The 12,661-nt window shown below is 37.7% G+C and overlaps 1 protein-coding gene across 4 annotated transcripts in view; it reads left to right on the top strand.

Annotated features, from left to right (window-relative positions):
* Positions 1-12,661, top strand: part of CDK8 (cyclin dependent kinase 8) — a 74,565-nt gene that overhangs the window by 51,026 nt on the left and 10,878 nt on the right. For 3 of the 4 annotated variants that reach the window (XM_034060129.1, XM_034060130.1, XM_031049605.2), the window contains exons 5-8: positions 4,555-4,612; positions 7,352-7,483; positions 9,584-9,727; positions 11,744-11,813. In XM_034060129.1, the coding sequence (XP_033916020.1) occupies positions 4,555-4,612; positions 7,352-7,483; positions 9,584-9,727; positions 11,744-11,813 (404 nt within the window). The remainder of the gene's footprint in view (positions 1-4,554; positions 4,613-7,351; positions 7,484-9,583; positions 9,728-11,743; positions 11,814-12,661) is intronic. The other variant, XM_031049606.2, reaches the window with a different exon arrangement.

The following is a 12,661-nucleotide window of genomic DNA, read 5'->3' on the forward strand; positions in this document are numbered from 1 at the left end:
GGCTAAGATGTTGAAAAATATCTTTTTTTTTTTTCCCCCCTCACTGCTTTGATAAGTAGTATTTGATGGAAGGAGGACCCCACAGCAGAATGCCTTTCATGGAGCATGAGAAAATGTCCCATGATTCCCAGACATCTAGTATGCTAGCATAGAATAAGTAATCATTTCCCTCTCCTGTGAATAACTTGCTGAAAGCAATAGGAATGCTGTCTATGTTGATAAGATCATGTCTCATCAAGACATAGACTGGTATAATTTTCATGTTGTTTGCATCTTTATGTTCAAAATAAAAATCCCAGTAAGTTCTAAAGTCTGAGTTTCTCTTCTGAACAAACCCCAGCATCTTCAGTGTATGTGAAGAAGCAGTATGTGGCTGCAATGTTTGTTCAAATGGAACAATGATTTATTTCTGGTTTTGTTTTAAAGAAAAACTAAGTAGCAGTCCTTGCAGAAAAGATATGGAGAAAATGCATGGCTTGTAACCTTAACATAGGCTCAATAACCTTACACAGTGAGGCAAAGCAAGATACCATACTGGGATTGTATAAGTGGAAGATGCTGTGCAAGGCATATAATACAAGTCGCTCTGCTGTATTTAGCATTAGTGAAGTCTAGGCAGGAGCAGTGTGTAATTTGGAGCACTCCAGTTCAAATAGGTGGCCCAAGGCAGAACAGCTAGAGGGAAGCAACAAGAATGATCATACATCCAGAAAAAAAATGACCTATGGGGAAACACTGAACAGAAAGAGGGTGCTTTTAATCCACATGGTGGGACTGTAAAGAGACTTATATCCTTGCACTGAAGCACTGGTTGTCTGATCTTTGTGCTGATGTGTAAGAGAAGAGGCAATGGGAGTAACTTCATTTGTTGTGATGGGAGGGAAGGAAAAACACTGCAATGGGGAATGTGCAGTCTTCCTCATCAGAGGCTTTAGAATTAGGTTGAACAGGGAGTAGTATCATATATTAGGGCCGGCAGATGAAGGAAGCTGCTTGAAGATCTTTGGAGATCCAGGAACCTATCAGTAAAACCTTTGGAGTTTTTTAGATCCTTTATTTGAAAGAAAGCCTGCTAATTAGGGTTTCTGTTTGCACTTTGCAAATAATGATACAGTTAGAAGGACCTAAAAATGTTTCAGTGAGAATCTTTGTTCTCTCCTCAGTAGTAACAGTGATTAAACGTGCAAGATCAGGATTTGTCTAGGAATGGCCCAAGGAGCCCTACAAAGCCACATCTAGGACAGGATAAGATTTAGTGCTGTGCCATGGTCATAAGGCAAATCTTTCATGGGAATTCATTATTCCCTGCTGCTGAAGTGTGGAGTGTTGGGGGTGGGTGGTGATTTTCTTCTTCTATTTTGTTCTGTAGGGTTATCAAAGTTATTTTGCTGGTCTCTGAAGTACTCAGCTGTACCTCTCTGCATGGCTCTTCACATTCTGCTTGGGATCATAACAGCTTTCTCATTTGTATGGCATGAGTAAACATGCCTCTGTTAGAACAAAAATGAGATCATTTGTAGTTATTAAAAAAAGACAGCTGTATAAAGTAATGTGTTTTCAGAGCACACCATAAAAATTGCTGGAAGATTTTTCTTCACTTTCTCAGCCCGAGTGATTTGAATAAGCACTTTAAACTTTCATTTGCTCTGGATAACTAAAATGAAACTGAAGTGTAACAAATTAAACTGAAGTTTGTCCAGATTTCTTCCTTCAGTTTCTAATGACTGCTTATTTTTCTTTGTAATTAAACTTCTGATGTGTAATGAGCTGCCCAAAGAGACAAATCTGGAAGTTGTGTTTCTTATCTCCAGACGGTGGGCTTGAGTCAGAGATACTGGAAGAGAATCCCTGACCCATGTTTTGACTTTTGTTAGCAGACACGAATGTTTTTTGGGGAATCCTCAAAATGCTTATGTTTTAGGAACACCAGTACTGTTCCTGTACTGCTTTCTGGTAGGTTCTCCCCTGTTGAATTTGGATAGTGTTTAATGTTCTTGTTTGGAAAATTCTTTCAACTAATGATGTTGCTGCAGGCTACTAATGCAGTGATTTCAGGAATGAGAATCTTTGAACCTTCAGGATAAGATCTCTGATCTTAAGTTTATTTTTTTCAATCTGTAACTGTAATGATGTATCTTTACAGTGATGTGACTGTGTAAATATTTTTGTCTATGGTAAGAATCTTCTGTTTGAAACAGAACTGTTTGTGAAGAGCCTTGAGTCTAAAAAGAAGTGGGCTGCTGTCAGTGGTTATTCCAGATTGACTGAGGAGGTTTTATCTTGCTGCTTTAGAAGACTCCTACACAGATTTCTGAATTGTCTGGGTTTTTTAAATGTTTTCTGTAAATCCTGAAAGGAGAAAGGAGGACAGAAAAACCAAACCCCAAACCCTGAGTGTGAATCAAGCTGTTGCTACTTGTTTTGTTAAGCAGTGCTGTCTCATCTCTTTGTGCTTTCCCTTCTCATCTGTACTACCTTGAATTTAGGGTAGAAGGTCTTTCTGGCAGGAATTGTTATCCAGTGCTGTGCTGATTAATCATCTGGCATAACGGAGTCTTTGTGTGAATATGACTCTTTTTCCCTATCAAAATACAAATGATAACATTTTAAGACAAAAACATCCTGAGGATGTTGCAAGGGTTTTTGTGAAGTATTATGAACCTGTGAAAATGCAGGGGGGGAATTATACTTTATGTCAGTGTATTATTTATCTTGAACAACATAGTGCTTGTGTAATGTGTAGTTAACTACTCAAAAAATATTAATCAGGCCTGTAGCTTATTAACACCCAGACATATTGAAGCAGCTTTTGTAGGAGATCGGTGTATTTGCTCTAGAATGGTTTGTGTGGTGAAGTTATGTTTTCTTATCTAGCAGCTTGAATTGCTTTAAACTTCAACATTAACTCTGAATGTAAAGGTTTGTGCTGCTTGTTTATTCCTAGGACTTTTCTGGGAAGCAAGCAAATGTGAATGCTTTGTGAGCTGTGTGCCCACATACTGCTTTTTGTTTGTGTTGCAGCAGTACTTACCTGGAGTGTATGCCTTGATTAAAAAAAGCCAAACTGGGTGGTGGTGGGGGGGGACACAACTTGTTCTGCATATTGCTGAGCTAATGCAGCACAATTTGGATCTGTTGATTGCTGTTGGAAAGATAATGGGATGTATCTTACCTTTTTGATCACAGTCAAGCTGTAATGTTTTCTTGTGCTTTAACTGGCTCTCAGAGATGCAACCCCTCAAATTCCTTTTACATAATTTGCACATGGATTGTACAGTTTCCAAAATCCATGTTGGAGCCTTTCATAAGCAGTTGTAGTTACGTTTCTCAAAGAAAATTTTGCTGGAGTGTTAATTCTTTGCACCTTGTTTTACACAATATTAATTACTTGCAGACTGATATAGAATTGTGGTCTCTTGTTTCTTTGAATGTGTTTACACTGGAGCCTGATAGATTCAGGAAGACTTGAGAATTTTCTAGAATAAGTTTGTTAAATCTTGCAGAGATATTAGGATGTCTTACACTGAATTTTAGGTAGCCTAAGCTATCTCACTGGGGTACTTTTTTCTTCAGATGAATTTAAACTGGGAAACAAAGCAAGAGCTGTAACTCGGCCTTATTAAAATTCTTACAGTTCACAACCTAATAGAAGCCCCTGTTTTGTTGAGGATTTACAGTATGAATGGGTATCTAAATCTCTCCTTTTCAAAGCAAGTCTAGCATACATTTTCAGTTTTACTTGAAAAAGTTCCTGACTTCTTTCCCTCAGTATAAGCACTTCAGGTTTGATTTATCTAAACAGCATTAGCATTTGAAGAATCTTCAGACTACACATGTCGAGACTGGATTATGAGAAACAGGACAGCAGAAAATATAGGATTAAGTGAATGGTGTTATTTCTAACCAGCTGAACTCTAGCTCAGTTGTTTAACTCACATCCCTAGTAATAGAAAGGAAGGGGAGAAAGAATAATGTAAAGGCAGTATTTTCCAGTTTTGCAGTTGTCTGAATTGGTAAATAGGAATAATGTAGATCATTTTTCTCTCCAGTATCAAGCAATATGGTAATTATTAATCTGTATCTCACTTCGATGGTATGGGTTTTTTTGTTTTTACTGTAAAATGTGACTGCAAATGTGCCTAAAGACGCTGGGCAAAACATGTAGAGCTGGCTTCCCATGCCTGTGCTGGGGGTGTAGAGTGGTGGGCAGCAGCAGGACTGCCTCCTAACAGAAGGATCTAGGGCACTTTTGGTAGAAATCTCAGCAGCTTGGTAACTGCCAGCTCATGTGGATTGAGGACAGACACCAGGGTGTAAGTTAGAGAAGCACAGTGTTGGAGCACAGAAATGCCATAAAGAAACGTGGGGAACTTGCAGTCAAGGAGAGCCTGTGTCTGGGTCCTTGCACAGCTTTACTGTGATAGAGAAACTTCTCATTTTTATCAAAACAAAGTTGGTTTAAAACTGGCAAAACAAAGCTTAACTGATTTTTCAGAGACTGATGTTTAGGTTTATCGTGGTATATGTATTGTATATTTATTTTTTTTTCCACAGAAACCTGCTAATATTTTAGTTATGGGTGAAGGTCCTGAGCGAGGAAGAGTAAAAATTGGTATGTTTATATCTTTGATAAGTCCCAGTGTAGCATTTAAGTTAGAATGTTCTGAAGGTGCAGTTGTACCACGTAGTCACTGTAATACTCGTATGTGCCTGGGCGCATTGCCTAAATGCTGCTTTCTGGGTGATGGGCCTCTTGATATTAGCCCCATGTACCAGTTCTGACCATGAAATGCTGTAGCCTCATCAATACAAAGTGTCGTTATATTTTGTTTAAGTGGGTGTTTGTGTGGGGAGGGGGATTTTGATATGGGGATGATTATGACAGCTAGCTAGGGGAAAGGAGGAGAAAAATGGGATTTTAACATTTCCTCCATTTACCCCTGTAATGCCATGACATTGTCTTGCTGCTGCTTATAAAATCTAAATAGGGAATTACTCATTGCTACGAACCTTAAATTTTTATAATGGAATCAAGGTGGCATTTAGCCTGCACAATGTTCTTGAAAGGGTAGACAGTCTCTTGGAGATAAATACAAGGGATCTTAAAAGTCCAGAAAACACAGTAATCCAGCCAAAATGCTCAGTAACAACTACTGCTAAATGCTCAAACTGGGGTGTACCAGAGTAGGAACACTTTCCCCAACACTTTCCCCACTATTGTAACGTTTTCTGGTGGAAGTTACCGTTCACAGTGAGATGATAATTTGTAAAGCTTCAGTTGTTTCAAAATAAACAAATAAATAAAGATTAACTGTAGTCTAACAGTAATAAGCTATACCAGGCTGTGCATTAGTGTGGCGGTGCTTTGATAGCAGGCTGCTAATGCGCAGCCTGCTTATTTGTTATGATAATGTAGCCCTGTTTGGAAGGGTTTTTTAAAGCTAGTTCATCTTTTTCATCCCGCTGGCTTTCTTTTTGGGATTATTCTGCATTGTGGCTCTGTACTCTTATTGTTTTTGTTTATCTGAACTTTATTGTTAACCACTAGTATAATGACTCAGGGCAGGATTTTCTTGGAGTGTCCAGTGCTGCTTTAGTCCTTCGCTTGTCCTTTGAAATCCAAGGAGCAGATGGGCTTAGGCAGAGCACTCCTTCAGATCCGACCCTGAAAGTTATTAATGCCCTTCCAAGGTTTAAGGTTGACAGTAGATATTGAAGTTCTTTTCTGTACAAAACAGGTACAGCACAGACAGTGGAAGGGAAAATTGCTTCCCATTACCTTATTCTTCATGGAGTGGTTATTTCCCAAATTGAGAACGTAGGTCATACGCAGGCATGTTCGCTTTCAACTGTGGTGGTGATACTTGCTGTACACAACTACTCACTAATAATTACACATAGACCACCCATTTATTTCTTAATTTATAGTTGCGAATTAATTTTGGAATAACCTAAAACACAACTAAATTTAGTCAGACTCTGCTAATGGACAGGTGAAAGATTCTGTATCAGACCACCAGTCCTCTGAGCCATCCGTTCCCAGCAGGGAGAGAGGAAGGGGAACCCTGGATTTCTAAGTGTGTTGTCAAAATGTAGATTTTTCTTATTAAGATACTACCGCAGCAGGAAAAGAATGCAGAAGTTATATCCATACCAAGGGCTTCCACTTTTCCATTGTAACTAAGTTTGATAAAAAATACATAACTGGTCTTTTAACTTAAAATAATTTTTACAGGCTTTTTGTGTTATTTTGAATCAAATTTATTTTCTGCCAACAACTTTTCCTTATTTTTTCATAGTTACTAGTGACTTGATATCTTGAATAATCAGTATTTTAATGTAGAAAACTGTAAAATGTTTCTGTTTTTAAATGCATTAAAACAATCATAAATAGGAATGCCTATGAAAATATTAGTAAGGATTGTGCAGTCAAGTTACAGACCCATATTTACACTGCAGTTTTCCCTTAACCACTGAGCTATATAGCGTGTAGGTCCTTTTCCCTCAGAATGGCTACTCATTTCATTTCATTCGAGTCTTCTCAGCAGATGTGTATATCCCTGCACCACAGAGTCCCCCTGCTTTGGGATTTGGGGAGTGGTGGGTTGGGAAAGTAATTTAGTGGGGAGAAGGTGCCTATTTTAGTCTCTGTCCATGTTCTCCTATGTCACTTATATTTGGTAGTTCACACAGCTTTCTAGGCAGTTGTATACTACCAAGTATAAAAAGCAGGTTTTAATGATATGATGCCCCTGAACAGTTTAAAACTCATAGCCTATATGGTATTTAGTACTGGTTCTTGATACTGGAAATACTTATTGACAGAAAATGAGCAGGAAGGCAGATGCTCTAGGCTTAGTTGCTGGTTTTGTGTGAAGAAAATCTTGCTATAGCTACCCTCATGAGGAGGGAGCTTTTGTGATCTGCATGTATGTATTATAAATCATTCTAACCTTTGCAGAACCTGCACTTTGCTCACATTTAAAATGCTGCTTCTTGAAAGACCATCCTGTAATAATGGAATATTTTACCAGAGAATATCAGGTAAAATGAGTCAGGATTTACCAGTGTCCTGAGAAGTGAGTTGATGCGCTTTTTCAGAACAATGGTTAATTCTTTTATTCTAAATGGCTCGTGTTAGTAATGATTTATAATGATATACTTTATAGGTGATGATACCCTGTAATTTCTACAAAAGCTTTAAGAAAATCTCCCAGAATTTGTATCTCCTACAGTCTGCATTTGCATTTTATTTAGCAGTGATGGTAGCGCTAACAAGTAAACTCAGTTTGTTAAAGAAAAAAGGGTAGTTTTCCTCTAATTTTAAAGCATCTCTCTTTGAATTTTGCAGCTGACATGGGCTTTGCCCGATTATTTAATTCACCTCTGAAGCCTTTAGCAGACTTGGATCCAGTAGTTGTAACATTCTGGTATCGAGCTCCAGAGCTGCTTCTTGGGGCCAGGCATTATACCAAAGCTATTGGTAAGTAGGTTGGACCAAAACTTCCAATTTTTTTCTTCATGTAAAGCGTACCCAAATATTGAAGCATTGATAGATAGTACAAAGAACAGTAGCTGATTTAAAGGTGTGTTCTTGATTTCTTGAAGAAATACTCAGCTTTGACAAATTATTAGTTTATTATGGTCTCTGGCTGTATGTAGGAGTGAAATATTTCTGGCTTTTGGCACCACATGCCCTATGATACAGTGTAAGTTTATGTAGCTTTCATACAAGACTTTGATAAACATTGTTAGAGGCAATACAAAATATGGATGCATCTTTGAACTATTAGTAGAATACGTATAATGATGATGAGGCACAGTACGTTAATTTTATTACAGAGATTTTTACCTAATTTAAATAAATACATGAAGGAATGTACAGAATGGAGAATATGCTGGCTGCCGTGAAACTAAGATGTAAAAATAAGCTACATTTTAGCCTCTGTTTTTCTAAGCATAAGTGTAAAAGGGAATTGCTTGAAGTAAAGGCGTGGTCAGTTGTGCAACAGGCTAGGCTATGATGCTACATCAGGCATATCCAGAAAAAAACCAAGCCTCACAGGATACAGATGCTGGGAGGATGGTATCAGGTACATCAGCTTGATGCTGCATCCTATTTGCCACTTAATTCATAGTTGCCAGTCTGCATTTAAAGAGCTTTGTCATGGCACAGTCGACTTCACTCCACTAGTTCCTGTTCTTGCCATTTCCCAGGTAAGGGATCCCTGGCAGCTATGAAGAGCAGCTATGATGTTGCAAAGGGGGAATAGCCCAGCCTTTAGTGGGTGTCAACAGCTTTGCCATGGAAGGAGACACTGTAGAGAAGAGAACTGGGAAGTTCTTCTCTTGCTGGCTTGTATAAAAGATATGTTAGAGCCTGACAGTCATTCTGGGGGAAGTAACTTCTGCAACACTCCACTTACTTTGCACAAACACGGAGGCTGTGTGTCAGCAAACGTGTTGTTTCTATAACCTGAAATTCTTTCTTCAGACCTTGGGCATTGTTTTCTTTTTTTAAGACCATATCACCGTTTTTGTCAGAAGCTCTAGAATGTTTGACTTAATGTATTTTCATTTGCTTTTCTGTTAATACTGTATTTCTTCTGTAGATCAAATGCATTTCTTTATATGTTCCCTTAAACTGCTTTATTTGTTGTATTTGCATGGTCCTTCACTTTACTGGCATTTTCTTCTGCTTGCAGCATGTGAAACTGCATGGACAGGCATAGCCTTTAGTACATCATTTGTTTCAGTGTAGATAAAAACTGACTGTATGAAAACACTGAGTAATGGGGTTATGCTCTTTAAATCATTTGCTTTTGTCCTTGTTCATGACCTTTTCTTGTTCATTCAAGGTTCAGTGTAGCATTGCTTTATGTAAGTTAAAAATTGCATTTGTGTATACTAGGAAAAAAATCTACAAAACTGGGAGAAGTCAGGCTGTCTGGTTTTGCAGACTGGGACACAGCAGTTAAACAGGTTTGGGGGTTTCTCATTTGTTATAAATGAAAGCTATAAAAAAAAAAGGTGAGGTACATGGGCATGGCCTAATTCTTCTTGTTACTCTCTTTCTGCAAGATTTTATACATAGCATTTGGCTTATCTCAGTATCACTGCTTTTCAACTTGCCTTTTTAAGTCATTTAGTACTTACTAAACCCAGTGTTGACAGAGAGGGTGTACTTCTTGGCTGAGACAATATGGCAGTGAATGGGCAAGTTGTTGGTTGGCTTTTTTCTTTTCTTTTATATTATGTGTGGACAGTTACCCAGAAAGTTTCCTTTTTTTTTCTAGTTCTTCATCAGATTCTTTTTTTCCATCAGTAAATGAGAGCTATACTTTAAAAACCCCACAAAAACCTTGTATGATAACATTCAGCTCCTATGTAGTTACTGGATTGTGTACTGCCTCTGTAGTTAAAAGGAGAAGTTGAGCAAGTCTTGCAATTCTGCAGTGGAAACTTGAAATTTGCAGTGCAGAGACCTTATCTTTGATAAGCTAAAAACTAACCTTCTACCTCACCAAGATGCTTTTGAAAAGCTTAATTTGATTTATTTTTTGATTTCTGTTCTTTTTCCAAGATATTTGGGCCATAGGGTGTATATTTGCAGAGCTGCTAACATCAGAACCAATATTCCATTGTCGACAAGAAGATATCAAAACTAGTAATCCTTATCACCATGACCAGCTGGACAGAATATTCAATGTAATGGGATTTCCTGCAGGTACATACTGTATTTATTTATTTTCACTGCTGTTCAAAGAAAGATATCCATATTGCTTTCTTTGCAAGTGAAGGTGGCAGCTGACAGAAGCAACAAAGCTGTTCAAACACAATCTTTATTTCATGAGTTATAAATCTAGCATCTAATTTTTCCTATTATTGATAGCACTCTTTGTATGTATACACATACACCAATGTTTTATTATTTTAAAAGATAGTGTTTAATTATGGATGTTTAAAAATCAGAAGGAATATTTCTGTATTTCTTCAGTACTGGTTCTAGATTTGGAAAATTACTGGCCATTGTATGAAACCAAGGAAAAAATCTATGTATCTAGTGAATATTATGCAGATGTTTAACTTGTGATAAATTAAGCACAGCATCTGGAAGTAGGGGAGGGTATTTATTTATTTTTCCTGGTAGAAACCTTTGTGGTATGGAGAAAACTTCTCTCTTCTGAACCAGAACAAAGAATTGGTTGCATGAACCAAAACAAATTACAATGTGGATATCACTTGTTGCATTTTCCCCTCAGTGTTGGTCATATCTTGTTTTTCTACAGGCTATCTTGCATCTTTTCAGTTAATGCTTTGTCTTCTAGTGTTCATCTGATTGCAGATGCCAGAATAACGGTGGTCTTACTGTTAGTTTTTGGTCATTTTTCTCCTTACTGCTTGTGTTCTTTGCTGTTCTCCATTGTCCGTTAATAATTTCTTTACTGTTCTGGTGGACTTTCTTCTTCCTATAGTATGGATTTTTGGTTCTAGAATATTGTTATTAAATTTGCTCTTAATTTTCCCTTTCACTTTTTTTTGTCCTGTATGTACTTCATCTCTTCTATACCGCTGTATAAGACTCCTGGAAGTGTGGTGTTTGTATATTGAATATTTGTAGTTTCTTGGAATTCCCCCTCAGTTTTGCTTCTGTAAACAATACTGTCTTTTTCTGCTTTTAGCCTAGAATTTTATCCTCCATGTGCTTTTCTTCATTTGGGTTTAACATTGTCTTTGTGTAGCTTACATAAGTAGATGGCACTGTCATTATTTTTTTCCGATTGGTTTAAATAATCCTTTCTGCATTTAATTTTTAAGGGTCTTTATTTCTTACAAAAAAAAATGTTACTTTCATTTAATAGCAGCTAATTTTTGTTTGTTTGTTAATTGACATTTGTCATACTTGAAAGTTTCGCGTCTTTTGGATGGGGAAAGAGGAAAATATTTTACTTAAACAGTAATTATCTAATCTGATTTATTTACTTAATATTTTTAAGCTCCCAGTGTTCTGCAGTTACGATAAGACATGGTAGAGCTTTGACTTGAATCAAACTACTTGCCCATGGAGCATTTTCAGGAGTTATAGTGCATAATACATTTGAGGCCAGGTGCTGGTAGTGAACTTTTTGGTTTATGTTTAAATCCATTGCAGGCTTTGTCTACACAGAGAAGTTGATATTAAATATCATTTGAGTGTGCAGTTGTTACTTTTTCTTAACTTTTTGGTGGCTAACAGCATTTCTTTCAGTTTGATACAGCAGAAGTTTACCCAGTACCTCTGGGCATTTTCTGATAACTGAAGACAGTGCTGTCAGAATGGAAAATCCCTTAGAAGGAGATAGTGCTTGTGAGAGTCTTAGGTGCTTCTGTTCAGGGATCCTAACCCTGTATAAATAAATAAAGCAGCAGTCCGGAAGGGTGCAAGCACGATGCCTAATATGTTTTTCTTATGTGTTGTCTTTTGGGCATATGGTGATCTTCACTGTAGCTTGCAGCTGCTTTTTACAGTTCTTGAGTTAATCAACATGCAGCTGGAACTTCTTAGGTGTTGGTAAGATTTATTATGAAGAGGTGATGAAGGGAGAGGAGCCAAGGAGCACAAAGAACTAAGCAACTGCAAGGTTAGAGAAGCAGACTTAAAATAAAACATCTAAAAACGCCAGGGCTACAGAGATACTTGAAAAGCCTTTGTTTTACACAGGGTGAAAGAAAAAAATATTACTAATAAGTACTGATTTTGCAGATAAAGATTGGGAAGACATAAAAAAGATGCCCGAACATTCAACTTTAATGAAAGACTTCCGGAGAAACACGTAAGTCTGCTTTGAGTTGAGCTTTCTTAGGAAAGCATACTTTACTCCTTCCACTTACACTGAATTTATTGTAGCTCAGGTGGTTTTCTATGTAAATGCCAAACAAGGACTATGAGATGGTTATGGTTTAGGTTGTGAAAAAGGGAGTTGTTTCATAATGGTGAACTTTGCCTGCTGAGGTGGTGTGAATCAGAAGAGTAAGCCAGGGACAGACTGTAAATGATGAGGTGGCAGGTGTGGAATGGGTGATGCCAGTAAGACCCCACACAGCTCTGAAGATTGCAAAGCACAGTTTGTCACAGCTGGTTCCAAATCTGTGGTACTGGAAATGATTCTTCTGTAATAGCTGCACAAGAGATCCGGTAACCTTAGGCTGCTTCCAGCAAACAGTGGGTGTAATTGTCAGCTTATGAAGGCTAAAGAAAAGAATACTTTTCAGTCTTGCTGTCACATTGCCAGAGTCTAATACCTGCACTTAAGACCCTGTTACCTTGTTTCCATGCTGAGGGATTTGGTGCTGTACTGTTACATACATTTCTTGTATCTGCCATGCTGTTGCAACCATTCAGAAACCTTATTTCTGAGCTTCTCTTCAAAGAAGTGAATTTGTGGATGTTCTTATAGCAGCCTGTACTTTGCAGGAGAGTGTTAAGATGGGTTTAGTATTTATCTCCCTGACTGGCATTAGAAATACACAGAATGCAACTGCATAGTAATAAAATTGCTAAAAGGCAGTTTAAATCCAAATGATTGTTTGCTGTATGCTTGTGGGTTCAAAGTGTGCTTTTTGTGTGGATACGATGTATTTTTACAAGCATGTGAGGGAGAGAGGCATTTCTGTAGCATCT

This window comes from Melopsittacus undulatus, chromosome 2 (assembly GCF_012275295.1).
Source record: "Melopsittacus undulatus isolate bMelUnd1 chromosome 2, bMelUnd1.mat.Z, whole genome shotgun sequence".
Taxonomy (NCBI): domain Eukaryota; kingdom Metazoa; phylum Chordata; class Aves; order Psittaciformes; family Psittaculidae; genus Melopsittacus; species Melopsittacus undulatus.